The following is a 21,633-nucleotide window of genomic DNA, read 5'->3' on the forward strand; positions in this document are numbered from 1 at the left end:
GAACTGGGTCGATTCTTCCTCCAGCCAAGTTTGCATTGCCGGTAACCAATTGATAGTCCTCCAATATATTGAATCCAGCTGCATTCCTTCCGACTGCAGGCAAGAGGTGGACGGTGCAGACAAAGATGGAAGGAGCTGAGGTGCTGTAGTTGGAGTTGAAGCTGGACTGCATCATGGCCATCATTGGAACGGCCGTAGTAGAGTCGAGAATGACCAGGCTTGACTAATGATGCCGCTGTCAAAACCAGCAAGACAGATGGGAAGAGGCTGTATTCTTGTATCTCTTCCCAAAAGACCTGTTCTTTGTGAGGTGAGTTGCGTGAGGCAATTCATTCACCCGCGCCCACTGTAGCAAACTGCCCGTATTGTCAGCAAAAGATCTGTTGTCTCAAAGTGAATACACCACCAACTCTGTACCTGTCTTCAATTCTTTACCAACACCAACTTTTCATCTTCTCCGTCTTTATCAACCCACCTTTCTCTTGTTGGATAGGTCTCCTCTCACAGAGATCTACACCTCATCCGCTTCTGCATCCCCTCTTCCTTCGCACAAAGGGCATGCTCCTTGCAGCTCTTGTCCTACTTGACCTGCCACTGTCCACGCACACTTAGCCACACATATTGACACCTGTCTCTGTGCGCAAGCCACAGTTACACAATGTCTTTCTCTCCACCTCGTTCCGAGGACCACGTCAACCAGCAGGCCCATCAGTACGTCCGGACCGCGACCAAATCTCTCGTTATCCCGCCTGCAGACATCTTCACTTTTGCTTTCGCCAATCTTGGTCAATATGACAAGAACAAGCCGGTAAGCTGCTTGAACATGCGGGTATACAAAACAGGCAATCGCTGATTTGGAATCTTCCATTTAGATCTTCGTCCACCCGAGGAACGATGAGTCGGAATCGATCTCGGCTTCTCAAGCTTACCTTGTCGTGTGTCAACTTATCGAAGGTCTCAAGGAACTCGGAGTCAAGGAGGGGGACTGTGTGATCCTACACTCCTACAATAACGTAAGATTCTTCCTTCTGTTGCTCAAAACGGCTGTTGCCGCTACCCATCTGCTTCACCATCTGTTGTGTGACACTGCTGACCGGGTCGATCTGGGGGAATGATAGATCTGGTATCCCCTGGTTTACCTAGCCATAGTCGGTTCCGGAGCCTGCGTTTCGGGCGTCAATCCTGCATACACCTCTTCCGAGCTCGAGAGACATTTCAAACTCACAAAACCCAAGTTGATCTTCACTCAGACGCGCTGCATCAAGCCAGTCCTTGAAGCAGCCTCGATCTGTGACATCTCCAAATCAGATGTCTTCTTGATCGGTGGTGAGGGAGATGCGCCCATCGAAGGGTGCCGTAATTGGCGAAGTCTTTTGGTTGACTCGGTGGAACATCCATTCAACCACCATCCACAGAGCGGGGGAAGTCTGGCGGCGTATGCAACCACCAGTGGGACCACAGGTCTTCCAAAGGTGGCCATGATTCCACATCGCTACATCGTCGCACAGGCAGCAATTCTGGAGGACCAGTACAATGCGAGACCTTACCAGGTATTGTCATTCTTGACATCTGAGCACCCAAGAGTAATCAGACTGACATCTTTCACAGCCTTCACAGCTCATCTGTCTACCTGTCTTTCACGCCTTTGCATCACCACTGGCTCTTGTCCTTCCTCTCCGCCTCGGTATCCCCACTTACTTCTTGCCGAAATTCCACCTTCCGGATTTCCTTCACGCTGTCAACAAGTTCGGCATTACTGACGCACCAATCGTGCCTCCGATCGCTGGTATACTGGCACAATTGGGAGGTTTGGACGCCCACTCGATTCGGTTCTTGCGATACGTCATATGCGCCGGAGCAGTACTGAACCCGGTTGTCCAGGCCACGTTGATCAAGCGCTTGAGGCCAGGTGCTGTGGTCGCTCAATGTTGGGGAACCACCGAGGCGGGCTGGCACACTCTTCATGGTTGGTCTGAGAAGAATGACACCGGAACCGTTGGACGACTGCTACCCAACATGGAGATGAAGCTGATCGGTGCCAATGGAGACATTGTCAAAGAACATAACAAAGTTGGAGAAGCACTCATACGTTCGCCAACGATGTTCTTGTCATACCTTCCAAAAGGCAAAGCAAACCGAGACAGCTTTGACTCTGATGGATTCTACCGAACCGGTGATCTCGTCCTCATTCGAGACGACAACAAAGTCGTCCATGCCGGACGATGCAAAGAGATCCTAAAGGTCAACGGTTGGCAAGTCTCGCCAACGGAGGTCGAAAGCGTTCTTGAGTCCCATCCGCTGATTGCCGATGCTGCTGTCTATGGCGTCAGTTGTGAGGATCCCAATGGCACCTACCAGACCATACTCTGCGCCTATGTTGTCCAGGGCTTCCCAGAGGGACGGTTCACACAAGCTGCGATGAATTTGTCTGAAGACGACATCAAGGCATTCGTCGCTTCGAAGCTCATCTCATACAAACATCTCAAGGAAGTCAAGTTCGTCAAGGCAATTCCTCGCGCGCTCACAGGCAAGATTCTGCGAACTCGGCTTGGTATAGTGGAGGAAGCTGAGTGAAAAGACCTTGCTTTGCAGGAACATTCCGAAGAGGGCGTGTTATGAAGTCTTTGTCCTTGGGACTCCAAACTCGAGCCTGATCAAATGTTTCGAAGCGCATGAAGTCGCATCTTGGAGGGAATAGTCGCTGATCGGTAGAGGGCCGTCTAGGACGTGTGGCAGTGTCAGAAATACGTCACCAGGTACAACTTCTTCCTGGTGATCCATTGTAAGTTTAGAGCCCAAGACATTGGAAAGCTGGCCGTAGGCGAATGTAAGATCAAGGAGGTGACGGTCGCCGGACACCAAGCTACTTGAAATGTACGCGTCGCCGACACGGTCTATCAAAGCAAGATAGCAAAGGAGTTTAGAAGCAAACAAACAAATCTTCATGAGATGAAGCAAAGCCCTCGGCTAAGCTTCCATGTATGCGTTTAAAAAGTGCCCCTATTCACTTGCTATCACAACAAAGAGCAAGAAATAGCCGAGGATTAGCCTGACTAGACAAACAGACAGACTCTGGACAAGATAAGTATTCATTCCTTGCACTGTTCAGCAACAGTCAGACTGCACAAGATGGCGACAACAACCCAGCCAGACATCCCCGTGCAGATAACTGTACCCAACGACACAAACCCGACCAGCGGTACACCACTGTTGAGGGCGGAGCGGCGCATCACCCCGTCCTGGACCATCTCACAACTGAAAACCAAACTCGAGCCTGTGACCGGAATCCCCGCATCAGCCCAGTCCCTGAGGACAAGGGGCCTTGATGGGTCATGGATCTCTCTGTCCGACGAGAGTTTCGTTGGCGATCCAAGGAATGGTCTTCACCGCGGCTCGGAGATTGAAATCCTGGACAGTCGACCCGTAGCAGCACGGCAGACAATCAATTTCAACGATCTGAGTTCCGTCGAGAAGTACCAGATGCCTGAGACCCAGTACGAGAAGCTGGAGGATTCTGTTCTGGCATGGAAGCGCCGCCAGGGTCTGGGCAGGTTCGATCCACATGCTAAGGACGCACAGAGTCTCGCCGAGGAGAGGTTCAAGCATGATAGTGCTGAGATTGAGCGGCGGCAGATCAAAGTCTCCATGCGGTGCCGTGTAGGCCGCGATGATGGAAGACGAGGCACCGTGCGATATGTTGGCGAGATCCCTGGCTTGGGAGGCGTCAAGGAAGCGGGGTGTGTGTGGGTGGGTGTTGAACTGGATGAGCCAGTTGGTCGAAATGATGGGAGCGTGGTCGTTGAAGAAGAGGATGGAACAGAAACAAAGAAGAGGGTGTTTACCTGTGGGGAGAAGTTCGGTGTTTTTGCAAGGCCAGAGAAGGTTGAGGTTGGCGAGTGGCCGGTGCTGGATGATCTGATCGATGAGGATATGGAGGAGGTCTGAGGAACGGCATAACCTCCGTCCACATGATCAAGTCAACGAAGACTCCCAGGATCTGGTGATCCTGGAGGCGCCGCGAACAGACTTGAGTGTTGGCGTGACACGTATGGAAGCAGCATGTCAGAGATCAAAGGCCATGCCCTGGCCCACGACGGAACTGGATGAACGTGGTCCCAGATACACGCGAGACGCGAAAGTGCGGGACACGCATCTGCCTTCGGCCACACGCTACCGACGGGCAAGACGATCAGGAAGGGTGCATCTTAAGAATGAAAGCATGCGAAGTAGATCACGATCATGCAGAATCTGCACTGCTATGCGAGCAAGACCATGAAACGAAAGTGGGAAGACAGTGGGGGAGCTTGGCTCAAACACAAATTCATTGCGTCTTGACGACCATCTTTGAAGCACGGCATCTCAATGTCGCGTTCGGCTTCATGAAGCAGACGACAAGCAGCGCTCCAGTGGCTGTTGTCTTTCAAAGTGGGCATGTTATCATTGCAAGCAAAAGCGGTATCTTCAAGTCATATGCCCGTCGAACAAAGTTTGGCCAAAGGTATTTTCATTCCAGTCATGTCGACATGCACGATAGACATATAGAGTCAATGCGTGCCGAGACAAGTTTAGACAGTCCAAAAGCCTTATTCCTCAAATTCAATGGGGACTGGCTCACATCCTTGACTGAAGAATATCTGCGCCGGCTTATCCAATTCGTTCTCGATCGAGTATTGATTGCCTGTCAACACATATTAGCTCTTATCGCACGACAGACAGCCGTAGTGGACATAAAACTCACCTCTAGGAACTTGCCAGAACCCCCCTTTGCCAATGCTGAACCGGCTCGTACTGCCAGTCTCTTCACCGCCAATAGGGCCAACACTCACTGTGACACGCCCTTTCACCACGAAGAAACTCATGTGCATCATTCGACTGTTCTTCGGTCGCTTCAGTCCTCCAGGAGGTAAATCCAGCAGTCCCGACCCCATAAATTTCGTGCTTATCAGTTTGGCGTATCTAAAGGTCGGCCGTCCGTCAGGACTGGATCCTTTCTTGACTTCGCGCGTCTTGATAGCGGATGCAGCGTATGCGATTTCAATCTCCTCTTCCTGCTCCAGAGGTGCTTGCTCTGCACCATCCCATATCGAAACGTTACCTCGAAGCTTTCCTCCGCCCTCTGTCTCCCACGGCTCTGCATACGGGTCTTCTTTCGGCACGTCGTCCTCATCCACGTCAGAGTCGGACGAGTCCGAATCTACCACCGAGACCGCGCGTGCCTTGCCTTTCTCTTTCTCTTTTTCTGTCCCTTTAGCGTTCTTTTTCTTCTTCTTCTTTGACTTTGGCTTCTCCCAATTTTCGTTGACTTCTTCTGTTCGTACAATCTCCTTGATGCTATTCAATGGGTATCGAGCATCTTTGGGCAAAGGGCTGTTCTCACCAAAGATGCATCTCTCGTTACGCCAGTATGCCAACGGCTTGATGCTGACGCGGCCACTTCTGGTATGCGTCACGCCTTCATCCGCTGGCGTTTCTCGTCGTAAAATGTATAAAGATCTTGGAGGACCTGGCCTTGCTTTCACCTTCTCAATGATATCGTCAAGTTCCTTCTCCTGACGTGCGGACATCTTAACGTTGGGGTCTTTGTTCTTCAGCGGCTGCTTTCCCTTTGCCTTTGAAGGCTGTGCTTTCGGTGTCGGTGAGGGTCTAGGACTATCTTGTGCGGGAATAGGTTGTTTGTTGTTCGTTTTGCGAGATTTCTGAGGCACGGGCGAGACAGCAGGATCCTCGTCCACATCCAGCGCATCCGACTTGCGCTTCTTCCGCGAGTTGGGTTGGTTTTGTATTACTGGTGGTAATGACGGTTCAGGCTCGAACGTCCTCTCCACCTCCTCGTCGTCGAAATCCTTGGGAGGGCTGCCCCGGTCTTCAATTTCTTCCCTTTCTTCTCCATCGGAGATCACCTCCTCGTTATCCGCGCCGCTCGAAACGTAGTCATCAGGTCCGTCAATCCCATCATTCGGTACGTATTCATCGACAATCGGGGTGGTTGGCTCCTCCTCTTGCGCTGCCTCCTCGGTGGGCTGCAACGAATCCTCCTCAATCGACGCTGATATCTCACTTTCAGCTCTTTCAATCTCGCTCATGCTAGTCCGGGGCGCCCTATTGGGATATGAGCTGTTCGTGGTGATATCCCGTAGAGGTGACTTGTTAGGACTTGGAGTCCGAGTGTGTGCCCGTGCCTGTTGACTTGGAGTCGATTCAGGCGCATTTTCAGTATCTTCCAGGTCTTCATGTCGTAAGCTTTTCCTGGTTGAAAAGATATGGACGCTGTTGCTTTTCCTGGCAGTGTGCATTTGCGTTTGTTGCGTCGGTGTCAAGTCCGGTGCATTCTCACCATCTTCCGGGTCTTCATGATGCAAGCTCTTTCTCGTCGAGAAGATGTCGACGCCATTGCTTTTTCTGGCAGTACCAGTTATCCCGCTTTTCCTCGGTGATGAAGATCTAGGAGGTCGCCGCGGGGTTGAGCGAGTTGATCTGCGTATCGCTTGAGTTGGAGTGGTGCTCAGATCTGTAGCGGTGTCAGTCTGGTCTCGATGTCATGCAACCTATGCGACGTACTTGTCTCTTCCACGCTTTCCATCACCATCACATTCTTCAGAGGAGACGGCTTGCGAGGAGAAGAGAAGATGCCGGTGATTTCTTCCATGCCATTCGCATCGAGGGGTCTGGGGTCTAACGTGACTCCAGTGCGCCTATCCCGGGTCAGTCTTGTCCTTCTGATGCTGTGCATGGTATCCCACCTTCCCAGCTTCCCAACTGCGGAGTAGTCGACATTGTCGCGTTCGCGATGAACAGGCGGTCGAGGCGCCATAATGGCGGTAAAGAGTCGCGAAGGCCCCACGGGGTGTGTCAGGTTGGAACAATGGAGCCGCGATCAAGCTCCGATGCTGCCTGCAATGAGTTATCTTTCATCCGATGTTGATTGAGGATGGAGGTTGTTGTCTAAAAGGCCCGATCGAGTTAGCGTTGGTAGAGACTGCCCCAATGCCAATTCCGAAGTGAAGCCGGCCCAAGACGCGTCCTGTGCCTTGTCCGATTATCGAGTCGCGTCTTCACAATCCTTAGATCCAAGCCTCCCGAGTCCAGACAATATACGGAGCTTTGTGCCTACTTCCCTCTATCAATCATGGAGGAAGAACTCCCCGCATCTTCAGTGTTTGTACCTCCTTCGGTGCAATGTCATCAGGACGCACTGTTGTCTGGAAGATCGTATGCACACTACAGCGAAGTCCCAGAGGGCGTTACCACAAATAAATCTGGATCCGAACCTGGGACGCCATGTGTACTCGGTGTGGACGAAGCAGGTCGTGGGCCTGTCATCGGGCCCATGATATACGGTGTCTACTACCTCCCAATCGAGATGGAACAGTCCCTGCTGGCGACTACATATCACTTTGACGACTCCAAAGTCCTGACGCCAGTCGTGAGGGCTAACCTCATGAAAGCAGTCTGTTCATCAGAGACAGATCTGTTCAAGTCATCCGGCTGGGCCATCAAATCTCTTAGTGCTCAGGACATTGGTGCTGGCATGATGAAGAACGGCGGATCATACAACTTGAACGCCCAGGCCATGGATGCCACCGTCGAATTGATCCGAGGTGTCATCGAGCGAGGCGTTAACGTCAGAGAAATCTATGTCGACACCATCGGCAGGCCAGATGTCTACCAGAGAAAGTTGGCACTCATCTTCCCAACCATTAAAATTACTGTCGAAAAGAAAGCCGACAGTCTGTATCCGTGCGTCAGTGCAGCAAGTGTCGTCGCCAAGGTCACAAGAGACGTGAGTTGCGAGGCTCTATTTGAGGCCTACACCCAGCAACAAACGACCTCATGCAAGGACGACACAGTCAGCTGGGGTTCTGGTTATCCATCTGATGCAAGATGTGTCAGTTGGCTGAAGTCAGCGATCGACCCCATCTGGGGGTTTGGAAATGAATGCAGATTCAGCTGGGGCACCATCAAAGACATGCTAGAGCAAAAAAGTGGACCGGCAATGCTGGCAGACTGGCCCGATGATGCCGAAGACGATAACATGAGACTTTCCCACTACTTCGGCAGCAATGGCATGTCTGGGCCAAGAACAGAGAGCGACGAGCTGAGGACTTGGTTCGGCACCAGCGTGGGCCAAGAAGCGTTCTGAGTCGGAGCGATTCGATTCGTATTCAGCGCATCACAAAATGTCATTTTATATGATTCTCAACCACGAACGCTGCGCCAGATGTATGGGTATAACGGGCTCGCAAAGGTGCACCTTCTCACAACTTCGCTTTCACCCAAAGACCCTTCATGGCTCCCTCAATACCTGGGAGATTGGCCGGACCATCATAGATGTCCCGCTCCACAGCCCTGGTGTTAATATGCAGAGGACTGAGGTCACTCATCTTTGGAACACCCAACAACCGAGCGGCTGTTGCCGTCTCGTCACGAAGGATCTCAAGGACTCTTTCAACGCCTTCGATACCTCCAGCCGCCAAGCCAAAGAGCGCGCCACGACCGATACCCACGGCCTTTGCTCCGAGTGCCAACGCCTTTACCACGTCGGTACCTCTCTTGATGCCGCCATCGACCACAACATCAAGCTTAGTGAGGACTTCGGGGCAGTATTTCCGAATCTCTAGCAAAGTGTGGATGGCAGGTGGTGCTGTGTCTGCGGCACGACCGCCATGGTTGGAAAGGATGATGCCCTTGACTTGATCTGTGTGATGAGAAGCAAGATAGGCGTCTTCATGGCACTGCAAGCCCTTGAGGATGATGGGCTTGTTTGTATGCTTCTTCAGCCAGGGAAGTGTCTCAGTCCAGGTCAATGTTGGGTCGGTACCAAAGAACAAGGATTGACCAATGCCACCGCCACCTTTGAGCTCTGCTCCACCTGCATCCTTGATGGCCTGGCTTGTGTCCTCGACAACATATTTTGATCGCTCGTCCTCTTCTCGCTTGCCGGGTACGGGCGCGTCGAGTGTTAGGCAGATAAACTTGATGGCATCCAACTTGTTGATTCTTCCCAGCATATCTTCTGATTTCTTCCGCTCTGTCTGGACATATAGCTGCCAGCCAAACACTTGACCTGGCCCTGCATCTTTCACAATCTGTTCTGGTGTCATAGAAGCATTGTTCGAGATCATCTGTATGGTGCCAAACTTCTTGCATGCCTGAGCAATTCCCCATTCGCCGTCCGGATGGGCGAGTCTGGCCATAGCTGCCGGCGACACAAATATTGGTATCTCAAGCTTGTGTCCTAGGAAAGTGGTGCTTAAGTCACAGTCCCGACAGTCGACGAAGACCCTGGGCCGCAGCAGTATCTGCCTATAAACAGAATTGTTGAAGTGCTTGCTGGCCAGATCGTCAGCGGCAGAGTAGTAGTATGCCCATCCTTTCTTGGACATTTTCTTCTTCCCAGCGGCCTCGACTTCATTCAAGTTCAGCAGCGCACCCAGTGGTAGTTCAATCTGACTGTCTGGTTCTGGTCCAACATCTTTAGCCGCCTTTACAGGCTCAGGGAGTGTCTGAGGGTTGATCGGTCCAATGCGCGCGGACTCCGGCAGGTTGTCTTCGAGCGTACCGGGAGGGTGAATCGGGTCGTACTCTTCGGTAGCATCTTTACCGGCAAGCTTGAGGATGATGTTCGCGCCACCAGGGTGGTTGGGCAGGAAGTCGGTCACGTCCCACACATTGCCGTAGAGTATCACCCAACATGACTCTTTGGACTTGTGTTTCTGTACTGTAGATGCAGGTTAGCTGGGTGGTCGGAGCGCAGCGACGTGGATGACTCTCTCACCCTCTGCGTAATCAATGACCTTCGACATGCTGCCGCTGCGTCGCCTGGCTCAAAGTCCAGCGTCGCTAATCACACAGCGTTGAATGCGCTCAAGTAGATGTAGATTCCAAAAAGCGAACGGAGCAATCGCCAGCACTGATATACCGACGCCGCCATTGGTGTCGTCCCACCCCCACGGTTCATGTCTCCAATTCTCGGAATTCTCGCATCATCCAGGGGGGAATACTCGCTGCAAGATCGACCGAGGGGCTTAGAAATGACATGCGCTCGGTAGGAAGGGCGACACAGCGAGACCTATCCGCATTGATGGACAAGGGCGGTCTTTTTGCCAATACCAGGTATACTTGTAAGTTATTAGCATCAAACCATCACTTCTTCATTTACCTGTACTTTCGAGCACTTCTTGTTACTACAACCAATTCTGCCTCACCCACACAAAAGGCTCGTATAACAAATACCCAATGCCGATCGAGCAAAAAAACAAAAACTCTGTCTACAAGCTCCTTATGGAGATTGTAGGTAAGTGAAACCAGCTTTACCTGGTTTTTTCCGTTACTACGATACTACGAAGGGGGAGGGGGAAGTTTGCCTCGTGGATTGTTCAAACTGCATCTCATCAAGTAGGGATGATGGAGGATCGCACAGGACTTTTCCACTCGGCCATCATCAAGAATGCTTTTGCAAGACTTTCAGGCTTCATTGTGGATTGAAGCAGAAATCCGACACTCAAATACATATGCGACCATTATTTCATACCACTTCACCGCCAGGAGGTGCGGTACAGTCTCACCTCGCGGTGCCCTTGACTGTGACGTTGGCTGTATGGGCACCTGAGGACGGCTGATACTGGGATATGGCGCCTGTAGGGGGCCATAGCCGACCGTCTATAGGGTTGAACGGTAAGTCCAAAATATCCATGAGGTCAGACATATGCGCCAGATATGCAATATCATGGTTGGTTGAGACTGCAATACACTTATATTGAGTTCCTCTATACCAAGGCTACAAAAGTACGTGGAATGCCCGTTACATTGCGTCCTGACGATCCATGTTGCTCCATTGACATTGCTTGTACTTGGGGGTATGTTCCGGGACGTGAGCCCAACATTGCAACCCAAAAAGTTCACACAGTTTGAACTTTTCCAATGGATGGTCTTCTCTCGTACACACCAAGAACAACTCGACTCGTGGCTCAACAGGACCTCGGCATACTATTCGAAGTTTCTTTATGCGGAAGAATCGACAGCCGCCCAATGCGCCGTCCATCGAACCAATTACACGGCCCACAGACCACCAACGCACAGCCTATAGCACCCCAAATACAACCTCGTCCACGATACGAGATACGCTCTTTCCCCAGATCGATGCACTGCACGAGGTATTGCTTCTGCAATGTCAGACGAGTCCACTGCCACTCCTTGTACCTGACTCTTCATCATGGTATTCATAACTCTGGCTATATGAAGGCCACTTCCTTGCTATATGATTGCCATCGCTAGGACAATCGTCTCTTGAGTCAATCTGCATCATTCCATGCCCAACAATGGTCTCCTTCGCACCACTCATAAGGGGTTTGTCCGCCGCATCTTCACTCTTGACAAGTCCTCTCAATGACGCTGCCACGTTGATTCTCGGTACGAGCCAGCAGGCGCTCATTCAGCCAGTCCTGCCACCCACTCTGGATCTCAACGTCGTGAGCAACCTCACCACCGATACAACATCGACGTCAGACGAACTGGCAGTACCCAACCCGCCAATGCCATTTTACCTCATAGCCCACCGGGTCTCCACAGTCCAAGGCGTGCAAGATGCTCTCTCCCATGGCGCTAATGCCATTGAAATGGATCTTACTGCCTACAACAGCGGCTGGTACGTAGACCACGACGGTATATGGCTCACCCGTGGCGGCAGCGCGCGCCAAATGTTCCAAGCCATCGCAGACGCTCGTCAGGCCGGCAAGACAATCACTTTCGTGTGGCTCGATATCAAAAATCCAGACTACTGCGATCCAAACAAGCCAATGACAGAGCCATGCTCGATCGACACCCTGCAGGATCTGGCACGCGAGATCCTCCAGCCATATGGTGTGAGGGTTTTGTACGGCTTCTATGGCGGCAGCAACATCGGACCTGCCTTCAAAAGAGTCATTGCTTCTCTGAACGACTATGAAGCTATTGATCTCGAAAGCCTAGCAGCGACTGTCCAACAGGCATTCTCTGCCGCCGGACTCTCCCAATCAGCAAAAGGCATCATGTCCTATGGCAATTTCATTCTCGGGTACCAGTTCGGCAATTGCGAAGAAGAAAGCTATTACACCTGTACCGAGCTCCGTCAAGCCGTTGAGTCGAGACACTTCGGCAAGGTCTTTTCGTGGACCCTCGAGGCTGGGCAGAGCTGGTATCTCGACAAGCTCATGGGCGAGGCGAGTGTTGATGGGCTCATTTATGGCTTCAAAGCAGCTCCATATTACGACCATCCGGATACTCGGTCTGCGGCACAAGATATATTTTCTTGGATCAACGACCATTCTGATCGCCGCTATGTCGCCACTCAAGATGACCACCCGTGGTAGACGACATACTGATGCTCCTTGTTCCTAGTATTGCTTTTAGCCACTACAATTTGGATGAAATTCAGACAGACAATGCACAAATCGGCGAGGCAAAGTCAAGAGTTCTGCCCCAAATCTCCTTTCCAGCAATCCTGCATCAATGTCGAAGTACGTGCACGACCTGTGTCCACCGTCTCTTGGGCACTCCGTGATGCTCGACTCCAAGCGCCACATCAACTCGGCGTGGTGCACTGAGGATGCGTCATGTGCTCACAAGGCTACGCCCCACCTGGGCGCATTGATGATGATACCCATGAGACATCCGGAGATGATGCCGGTCACTGGTAGCGTTATGAACCAACCGAAATAGATCCACGCGACCATTCGCCAGTTTATGGTCCTCCACGTGCCGGAACAGAGTCCTACACCAACGGTCGCGCCAGTAATACATTGGGTGGTTGATACTGGAAGTTCTGCACGTGACTCTTAGCAGACGCCCTCGAGCAACTTGCCGGCAAGGGGAAGACTTACTGAGTCTAGTAGCAAGGATGATTGTAATGGCAGAGCCGAGTTCCATGGAGAAACCTCGTGAGGGAGAGTGGAGGGTGATCTTATTGCCCAAGTTGCGCATGATGTTATAGCCGTAGGTCCAAAGACCAATAACGATTGCAGCACCACCGAAAGCCCTGAGATACAGTTAGACACTGTTCAGAGAGTTGTAGAGCATGCTTGGCATCCGAGCAGAGACTTACAAGATCCAGTATGGCACAGGAGTTTTCGATTTGAGCTCGTTATTGGCCCAGATATAATAGATTGTGGTGTAGGGTCCAATTGCGCTTTTGGAATTTGTGGTTAGCCTTCTACGAATGCCTGAGATCATGTCCGGAAAGAACTCACTTTGAAACGTCGTTGGCTCCGTGTGTGAATGATGCCGTGGCCGCAGTCATGGCCTGGAGAAAAGAGTACAAATATTCGGCACGATTGTCGTAGTGTTTGGCGTGAGCGTGGACGGCCTCGAGGTCGCCGCTCAGAATGTTGCGCTTTTTCTGCATACTGACAACGTCCTGCTCGACGCCACGGAACAGCGCGCGCTTGAGCTGCCAGAACAGGACTGCCGGGCTGGAGTTCTTTCCTTCGGGGCGAGGGCCGATGATGGAGAGTGGTGGGGGGCCAGCAGCAGCAGCAGTAGTAGTAGTAGCGATAGGACTCACATCGTGACCAACACCGGGCCCGTCGGGGTAAATCTTGTCGTCTGTCAGGTTGCTGTCCCTGAGCTTCTCCGAAGGATGTTCATGGCTGCGCTCGACATCTTGTGTCTTGACATTCGCCGAGGCGCGTTGGGCTTGGAGCTCCTCCAGGGTCAAGTGGTCGCGGTAATAGTCCTGGACGACCATATAGCCTTCAGGCATAGGCGGTGTTTCTCCGCGTCGCAAAAGTAATGGTCCTAGTGGAATATGCCACCATTTGAGTTGCCAGTCATTCTTGAGCAAGACCCGATAGAGCCACGGAAGGAAGAAGACAGCGACGAGGAGGGTAACCGCAGCGCCGACGCCGATGATGACGCCGACGGTTTCCGCGTTGCTGAGCGTGATTCGCGAGGAACCTCCCTTCCAAACGATGAGCACTAAGACACGTCAGACTCATACCCAAGGCACTTTGGAAGGGGAGGAGACTTACTGGTGAGAAGTGCCGAGGTGATGCCAAAATAGACTGGGATTGTCACGAAAGCTTTCATGACTGGGTTCTTGCGCAACATAACTCCGTACTTGGTGATGAGGAATATCACTGCACCGAAGCCACCAGCAATGGTGGGCGCGAATATCCAGGCCAGAAACACTTGTACAACACCAGAGTTGACGTTGCCACCCCACCAGTGAATCCCATCCGAGCCCAGAGTTGCTATCCCCATGCCAATCACGCCGCCCAAAATGCTATGGGTAGTGGAGACCGGCAATCCAAGCTTGGTAGCAACAGTGAGGTAGCATGACGATGCAACCACGGCACACACCATGCCCAGCATCAGCAAGGCAGGGTTGTCTGCGAATTGATCCACGTCGACAATCTTTGTCCGGATGGTGTCGGCAACGCGGGCGCCGACTCCCATACTATTCAAGGGTCAGTAGTTCTTCACAAAGTAGCCACCCTGTCGAAGGTGCTCGCCATATCTTACCTGCCAGCAAACTCCATGACGGATGCAATACACATGGCTTGGAGATAAGTCAATGACCTGGACGAGACGGACGTGGCAAAGGAATTGGCAACATCATTTGCACCGATGTTCCATGCATCAAGAAAGGCAAAGATCGTGCCAATGGCAAACAAATAGTCATATTGATGGAGATACATCTCGAATCGTCCCGTGATCAGAGAAACTGAAGGGTACAGCCGAGGTTGCTGGGGAAAAGGAACAAGATATCAAGGCGAGCCCTCCTGCATTTTATACCGGTGCTTGAACAAGAGTTTTCAGATACTGGGCATCACCGTTGATGACCCCCTGCGACTGGCCCAAGACGCCTTCGAGAAAGGATAGACCTTGATGCCAAGAGTGTATGCGTCGTCCATGGCAGGGCGATATCGCTGGGCATTCTGGGCATTGCAGAAAGGGGGAGCAGAGCGGAGTGATGAGGGCTTGAGAATATCGTATAGACTTATACAGACTGGACCATCATGGTATTGGCAACAAGGTCAAACTTTCGTTGCCAAGTCGGTATGATTTCTTGGTAAAAGCTCAAGCTAATCAGGCGTGTATAGTCAGCCACGTGCACATCGGAGTTTCCACAAACGATATCACGAAACATCAAACCCTCTCGCGATGATAATGATATTTTTTGTTGCAATCGTGGCTTAGATCGCTTGGCCTTCTTGGAACATGCCACTGCCAATACTTGGGAGCATGTCAAGGTCGTTCTCGCCTTGACTTAACCGGCAGCAGAAACAGACGTTGCGCATGTTCGGAGTCTGCGCTCTTGACTGGTCATATCATATGCTGGGACCGTCAGTAAGCCAGGCTCTAGGCGGCTTGGTATAGCATCTCGTCACGACAGGTTGCGAAAGGAGGGATATGAGAAGAGCGGAGCTAGGAGGACGTCGAGACGCAATAAGATGTGCTTGTCTCGGCTGACCTTCCATTCCACTCAACCTCAGCCTTGCTCTACGTAGCGCAAGGCTGGTACCCCTCTTGCCCTTCACCTCAACTGCGTTTCTTCACATCTCATCTGTTACCACCACCTGTATCCCGATCTAGAGCCCCCGCTGAACTCCCGGGAAGGCGCCAATCCAGTCGATGAACATGTCCCTTCAATAGCCTGCTGCTATCGTTGAAATTGAATGCTCAGTCATGTTCACTGTAAGCATATCGTCACATCCTTTCAAGCACCACGCACCCGCTACACAACTCGAGACTAACACAACGTGCTGTAGTCTCGCCATGCAGAAGACCAATTCCGCCTGCGCATGCATCGCGCACGCAGCATCGACCTAACCAACGATGAACTTGTCGAAGTCCGCGCCGCCCAACGCACCTTTGAAGGTGCCTACATCCGCACCTCACTCTCTCAATTCTCCTTCGCCCTCGTGGTGCTCAAGATCTTCACGTCCGAGTTCTATAGTATAGGGGCTCTGTTCGCTGTTTATGGAGCCGGAGTTCTGGTCGTCAGCGCGTACCGCAGACAACAGGGGAACCAACAATTCTTCAATGAGGTCAGCAATGACGGGCTGCATAGGAAGAGATTCAGAACTAGTGGGAATGTCGTTGTGGTTTTGACCGCTCTGAGTATTGCCGCGTACGTTACGCTGTTGGTCCTGACGTTGAGGCTTTCGACATGAAGGAAAGCATAACGACTTGATCGACAAGGACTGAGTATAAAAGCATTTACACGTGCCAAAGCCGACATTTGAACATGGACGGAAATTGGAGACAGCCCTTTCATCAGCATGTGACGGGAAAGGAGACGACCGGTCGATGCCTGGAGAAAAAGCGTCGAGGAAATCCAGCAAGGTTCGAATCCTGCTTAGCATCATTGCGAACAACAACTCGTGGGCACCGGGACGTGTTTCTGGACGGATCAAGGGTGCATAGACGTTCCGAGATGCGATACAGGCAGAGCACAGTCATATTCAACTCCAGCCTCGCCACATGAGATTGATGTCCCACATCTCAAGAGGTTATATTCTTGTCCCGGCCACCCCACCGCCTGTCAAGAAGAGCACGATGCTCTGCCTAGGATGAGTGCAATGGGAATACACGCGTGACCTTTACCAAGCAGGGAAAATCCTCGGTGATGAAGGATCGTGGTTGCGGGAAGTAGGAATATTCACGCTCCGACCTGGCCTTCTGATTGTGACAGGTGGGTTTCCGACATCGCATATCGAATCTGTTTGAGCAGGCATTAACAATGGGCCAATGTCCGAAGCGACTGAAAGTTGGCTCAATATATCTGGTAGCCATGGACCAAGCTTCTCAAATGCTGTCTGAAGGAGCATAGCACCAGGTAGCACTCATACAGCATACCGCCGTCCAAGACATGGGTCACAATGGTCGATTCCTCATTTGAACTCATCACCATCACCATCCTCCTGCATTGCCTTCTCCATAGCTTCAAAAGCCTCTTTCGTCTCATCATCCTCGTTGTCACCTCCTTTGACCAAGCGAGCGACTTCTTCCGCGATAGAACCATTCTCACTCCCAAAAACCTCCTCAACATCAATACCTCTGGCCATCATCGCCCCCTCAACAGCCAGCCTATCAGCCGCAATATTGCCCACATTGTCTTTATGTCCCTTGACCCACACAAAGAACGTGCCTTTACTGAATTGGTCTCTCTCTTCGATCTTCTCGCGGATATCCACCACCAAATCTTTGTTTTCCACAGGCTTGCCCTTGGCATTCGTCCAATTGTTCTTCTGCCAGTTCTTGTACCAATTCGTGACGCAATCAATGCTGTACTTGCTGTCCGTGTAAATAGTCACGTCGCGATGTAGAGGTGCGATGTTCAGTGCTCGTAAGATCGCAGTCAACTCGGCGCGTTGATTGGTTTGTTTGCTGCCCTTAAGTGCCTCGGAGACATTTCTGTAACGCCAACTCGTTAGCTTTTCTTCTTCGAGGTCATCGCTGTCTCTTCGTCGCTCTTGCTCGGCGGGGGTTTCAGGCTTGTGCCGCGTCGCCCAGTCCATGGTATAGACTCGCTGAGTCTTTCGACGCTGTGCGCGGGATTTGAATTTTTGAGAGGTGGAGGTGGAGGTATCATACTTTGGATCTTGTGGTCCGAAAAACACTCCCACTCCTGCCCTGGCCCCTGCTTGGCCGTTGCGTAGACTCGATCCGTCGGTATAAATACGTAGCATACCCGGCGCATCTCGTTCTCGGACCATCATTTTTGTCTTGCGTTTCTCCTCTTCAGTCCGGTTGACCAACGTCCCGTCTGGGCCCAGCTTTACGTTGGGATCGTAGCCGTCCTCGGCACCGGGCGGTAAGGGTCGTCGACCAAGTTCATAGGGGTTTCCATCTTTGTCGGTCGGAGCATATGTTCCATTGATCTGGAGGCCAGGCGCTGAGTTCTTGACAATCAACCTCCGTATCTCTTCTTCTGGACTGATGTTCTGTGCCGGTTCTGAACCACTGGATTTCTTCCCTGCAGCGACAAAGGCTTCTGCTTCGGCTCTTGTGTTGAATTTCTTGTGCTTGGGTTTGCGGAAGCCTCGTATTTGAGCCTGTGCTTGCGTCCAATCCGTGTATACGCCTGGGATCTGTCCACATTGAACTGCATAGTATTTCTGGTCGGTGGAATTGGACTTGTTCTCGGCTAGGGGTTTGCCATCCATCCAAGCTTGCGCTTCGTGGAGATTCTGGAAAGCCTTGACTGTGAAGTGTCAGCACTCATGCCTAAGTCATGCGGACTGCTGTTCCATACAGACGGCACCCTTGAAGCCCTTGACTTGGCCTAGACAGTCTGGCCAGGTCTCATAGATGCCTGGCGTCTTCCCCTCTCTTACGGCATAGAATTTCCGTTCCGTAGTTCTCTTTCTCTTCTGTCCCGCAGCAGCGTTGGTGGCAGTAAGGCCAGGACTTGACCGCGAGGCATCGTTCCGGGCGGCTGGAGCTGGTTGTGCCATGATGATGCGGTGGTAGAAGGGGCGGAGAACCAGACTGAAACGTCGAAGGCGAGGCAGATTGATGGTCTTTTGGGAAGGAGGGGAGCGAATCCACGCGTTCGCAGGAAGTGAAACGAGACGTAGTGAATCTTTCGCGAGCAAGGAGTATTTGGAGGGCAATGTCACGACGCGCTTTTGCTAGGCTGAGGACGATGGTAGTCCAAGTTCATGGGCGCTTCTGGAGGCAGCAGCAAGGAAGCGGTGAAGGAGGAGGCAACCAAAGAGCTCCGGTTCTCAGAGAAAGGGAGGACCAGGCCTTGCAGGGTCGTCGTGTGGCCGTACAGCGGAGAACGGAAATGCAGGGGGTCTGTCCCGGAGGATCTCCCTCGCGCGGGGTATGGTACACGGTCTATATACATTCTTCAATAATGTTTACAGAGCCCACACTCGAAGTTCTTCTCTTCCTCACAGGCTGTCGGTAGGTGTGTGCCTGTAGATACGAGGATTGGCCGGTCGTTCCCGACTGAGGCCTGTATCACCATCTTTACCTAGTACTACACCCTCATTCTCATTCCCTCGTACTCTCGTCCTGCCAGCGCAACCCTGATCTCGCGTCCCCAGTCACCGGCCTGTCTCTTGCGCTGCTCTCGATCTCTTGACCCCTCTCACCCACTTCCCGTTCTACAGGGGTCTGTGTCCCCACTGGGGGAGTATCAACAGGGAAATGTATCGGTCGAGGCGGTTCGGCTGGATCATCTACGACCCCATTTCTTCCTGAAGATTGGGTTGTGCTGGATCTTCCAATCTTGAAAACCGCAGGACTTGGCTGATGGTCTCCTCGGTTGTTCTTCTTCCTCCGTCGAAGCGGACTGTTCGGTTGATGTCGTCGGAGGTGGATGTCAGGCTCATCGTCTTCCCTGTCACTGCTGAGTGCCTGCGAAATGGTCCGTGGAAAGTGATATCCAAGCTTCCCCAATGGAATGGACAGTCCATGAACGACAATACTGCAAATGGCCAGAAACCAGATGACCACCCTCATGATAGCTGCTAATCTTTCCGCATCTTCGCGCACCACCCCATCCACCGTGACCTGATTGAGGAAATCCACACTGACATAGAGATAGAAGATTGCCGACACTCCAATTGGGCCAAAAAATCCCACGAATATTGCTTGTTGAAGATGCTCGATCTCCTGTATCTTCTTGTGCATAGCAAGGACAATCGGTACCCGACGCAACAATAGAATCAATATCCCAAGGAAGATCAGACGATATATCGGTATAAAATCGTTCGATCGAAAAGACGCCCACGGACAGACCGCTCCGAACCACAGAAAGACAGAGATGTTGAGCAACATGTCTATAGTAGGCTGAAGAGAATCATCGGCCGTCTCCAGGCGGAACCTGAACAGTGATCAGCAAAGCGTTTCTCAACCATCGAACCTTAGGCATAGGAGTACTCACCAATCGTCCCAAGTAAACGCGTTTCCAGCGACAAAACAGGCCAACACATCATCCGAGCCGATCATTCCGCAAGTCCCCGTGATGAAAAGCGCAAGTGTGATAGCAAAGACAAGGAAGCTCTCGCGATCCACATACTTCCTCTCCTCAGCAAAATGCAAGAGCTCTTTCGCCAGCCAGCCCACAGCAAAACCGTACACGACGCTCAACAGAATAGTGTACCCCCAAGTCTCACCAAACCAGTATCCCATCGCCTTTGCCGCGCCACCAGGTTGTCCCGCGCCTCCATCCTGAGTGTACTTGATGAGGTACAGGGCAAGAAACAAGAACGGGTACCCAAGCCCATCGTTTGCGCCGGACTCGGCAATGATGATTTTCTGCAACGGTTTCGGGATATTCTTGTCCGCGAATTTTCCTTTGACAATAGAATTGGACAAGACTGGGTCCGTGGGCGTCACACAAGCACCGATGGCTAATGCGTGAAGAATGGGCAAATGTGGCACCATCGCCCATACCAGGAGACTCGCACTTATCCACATGATAGTCATACCCGGACCGAGCAAGAGAGCTAGAGGCTTCCATTCCGTATAAAGATATCTGCTTGGCAACTGCACGCCAGCCAAGACAAGCTGGACACCCAAGACCAGCCGGGTGAAATACAGCGTGATGGTATCAAGATTCTCTGAGACCCCTTGAGCATATTCGAGAGGCCTGATGAAATTGGCGGCATGAGGCGAGAAGATGACCCCAGCAACAAGCGATATCACTGCAAAGATTCCGTCAGTCACTGACCCACAGCCTGGCCATGGAAGATGCTGAAACGTACAAGCTTCGGATAGATAGAACCGTTCTTTGCAAAGATAGCTCACAAGCCCAAATAGCGTGATGAACCCTCCAAGCACTGCGCAGACGATGTTGAAATTGGTCAACACTAGGGTAGGCATGGTTGCTGGGACTCGTCAAGAGACCTTCCGTTAGCAATTTGGCTCGTTATCGTTAAGCGTAGATGTGGCCTTGATGTCGTGGCCTTGATGTCGTGGCCCTTCGACCGGAGTATGTCTGGACAGAAGGTAGAAGATAGGCCGTCCTCAATTTGGCGGAGATAGGACTCCTTGTACAACAGGCTTCGTATGCTTGGTAGTGCTTGGTGATCTTGTTGATGCGTCGGCCACTACTGCAAATCCAATCTCAGGAACCTCCGATCAGACACTGTTCCTGTTGATGTCCCTTCGGCTGTTCGGCAGTTTCGATTGGGCTCTGCTTGTGCTGTAATGTATATACTGATCGATGAACGGGGGAAGAAGTGAAATGCCACCCCTCGCAGTAAATGTTATTGATCACAAGCCGAAACTTTAGGAAATGGTAAAGAACCCGTCAAGCTGCTCATCCGGATGTTGTATGGCAAGGATATCTCAACCATTGGATCCAAAGCGTATGGATTGATAAGTCAGGAGACACCCTCCAGTAGTAGTTGTTCGAATAGAACTGGACAACGGCGTTGGAAGAATAGGGTGGAAAGAAAGATAACACAATGATGAAGATCAGCTATTCGTCCCCTTCCCAGATTTCTGCTGGCACAATTTACATCGGGAAACTCCCCCGATTGTTACAAAACCTTCAACATGACAAAGGCATCATTGACTTGGCGAAGACGCGCTCATGCGAGGTGAGAGCAGAGGTCAATGTACCTAGGTATGCAGCGGGGCGACGGTTGCCGCCATTCCGTTCGGCTGCCCGGCAAGACGGAACAGTGCTTC

At 51.8% G+C, this 21,633-nt stretch overlaps 9 protein-coding genes across 9 annotated transcripts; 5 read left to right on the top strand and 4 right to left on the bottom strand.

Moving 5' to 3' along the window:
- Nucleotides 1–658: 658 nt before the first annotated feature.
- Nucleotides 659–2,594, top strand: EDD37DRAFT_681217 (4-coumarate-CoA ligase; the record flags this gene model as incomplete). Its single annotated transcript, XM_062819744.1, has 4 exons — nucleotides 659–808; nucleotides 873–1,013; nucleotides 1,119–1,550; nucleotides 1,609–2,594. The coding sequence occupies 4 exons, from the start codon at nucleotides 659–661 to the stop codon at nucleotides 2,572–2,574; spliced, it is 1,689 nt and encodes a 562-aa protein (XP_062670197.1). The 3' UTR covers nucleotides 2,575–2,594.
- Nucleotides 2,595–3,013: 419 nt separating this feature from the next.
- Nucleotides 3,014–4,318, top strand: EDD37DRAFT_407602 (adenosinetriphosphatase). The gene has a single exon (XM_062812416.1). It carries the CDS (start codon nucleotides 3,130–3,132, stop codon nucleotides 3,943–3,945), a length of 816 nt encoding a protein of 271 aa, XP_062670198.1. The 5' UTR covers nucleotides 3,014–3,129; the 3' UTR covers nucleotides 3,946–4,318.
- A 2,614-nt stretch (nucleotides 4,319–6,932) lies between these two features.
- EDD37DRAFT_407532 (ribonuclease H2 subunit A) lies at nucleotides 6,933–8,197 on the top strand. Its single transcript, XM_062812414.1, has one exon. The coding sequence runs from the start codon at nucleotides 7,127–7,129 to the stop codon at nucleotides 8,138–8,140; it is 1,014 nt and encodes a 337-aa protein (XP_062670199.1). The 5' UTR covers nucleotides 6,933–7,126; the 3' UTR covers nucleotides 8,141–8,197.
- EDD37DRAFT_407531 (L-lactate dehydrogenase) lies at nucleotides 8,198–9,919 on the bottom strand. The gene is made up of 2 exons (XM_062812413.1): nucleotides 9,776–9,919; nucleotides 8,198–9,718 (listed from the first exon to the last, which is right to left on the bottom strand). The coding sequence occupies exons 1-2, from the start codon at nucleotides 9,801–9,803 to the stop codon at nucleotides 8,256–8,258; spliced, it is 1,491 nt and encodes a 496-aa protein (XP_062670200.1). The 5' UTR covers nucleotides 9,804–9,919; the 3' UTR covers nucleotides 8,198–8,255.
- Nucleotides 9,920–11,179: 1,260 nt separating this feature from the next.
- Nucleotides 11,180–12,471, top strand: EDD37DRAFT_407554 (uncharacterized protein). The gene has a single exon (XM_062812415.1). The coding sequence runs from the start codon at nucleotides 11,319–11,321 to the stop codon at nucleotides 12,345–12,347; it is 1,029 nt and encodes a 342-aa protein (XP_062670201.1). The 5' UTR covers nucleotides 11,180–11,318; the 3' UTR covers nucleotides 12,348–12,471.
- A 125-nt stretch (nucleotides 12,472–12,596) lies between these two features.
- EDD37DRAFT_564477 (phosphate-repressible phosphate permease) lies at nucleotides 12,597–14,672 on the bottom strand (the record flags this gene model as incomplete). The annotated part of the gene is made up of 6 exons (XM_062814012.1): nucleotides 12,597–12,799; nucleotides 12,858–13,012; nucleotides 13,079–13,162; nucleotides 13,224–13,950; nucleotides 14,004–14,431; nucleotides 14,497–14,672. 6 exons carry the CDS (start codon nucleotides 14,670–14,672, stop codon nucleotides 12,597–12,599), a joined length of 1,773 nt encoding a protein of 590 aa, XP_062670202.1.
- Nucleotides 14,673–15,419: 747 nt separating this feature from the next.
- Nucleotides 15,420–16,609, top strand: EDD37DRAFT_407614 (uncharacterized protein). Its single transcript, XM_062812417.1, has 2 exons — nucleotides 15,420–15,672; nucleotides 15,747–16,609. The coding sequence occupies exons 1-2, from the start codon at nucleotides 15,664–15,666 to the stop codon at nucleotides 16,149–16,151; spliced, it is 414 nt and encodes a 137-aa protein (XP_062670203.1). The 5' UTR covers nucleotides 15,420–15,663; the 3' UTR covers nucleotides 16,152–16,609.
- Nucleotides 16,610–16,677: 68 nt separating this feature from the next.
- On the bottom strand, nucleotides 16,678–18,833 carry EDD37DRAFT_407637 (ribonuclease H-like domain-containing protein). Its single transcript, XM_062812418.1, has 3 exons — nucleotides 18,236–18,833; nucleotides 17,575–18,184; nucleotides 16,678–17,394 (listed from the first exon to the last, which is right to left on the bottom strand). Exons 1-3 carry the CDS (start codon nucleotides 18,435–18,437, stop codon nucleotides 16,872–16,874), a joined length of 1,335 nt encoding a protein of 444 aa, XP_062670204.1. The 5' UTR covers nucleotides 18,438–18,833; the 3' UTR covers nucleotides 16,678–16,871.
- Nucleotides 18,834–18,881: 48 nt separating this feature from the next.
- EDD37DRAFT_657884 (CPA1 family monovalent cation:H+ antiporter) lies at nucleotides 18,882–20,820 on the bottom strand (the record flags this gene model as incomplete). The annotated part of the gene is made up of 4 exons (XM_062818929.1): nucleotides 18,882–19,019; nucleotides 19,090–19,819; nucleotides 19,880–20,642; nucleotides 20,703–20,820. 4 exons carry the CDS (start codon nucleotides 20,818–20,820, stop codon nucleotides 18,882–18,884), a joined length of 1,749 nt encoding a protein of 582 aa, XP_062670205.1.
- Between the last annotated feature and the right edge of the window lie 813 nt (nucleotides 20,821–21,633).

The sequence above is a fragment of the Exophiala viscosa genome (genome assembly GCF_022695815.1).
Source record: "Exophiala viscosa unplaced genomic scaffold EDD37scaffold_5, whole genome shotgun sequence".
Lineage (NCBI taxonomy): Eukaryota > Fungi > Ascomycota > Eurotiomycetes > Chaetothyriales > Herpotrichiellaceae > Exophiala > Exophiala viscosa.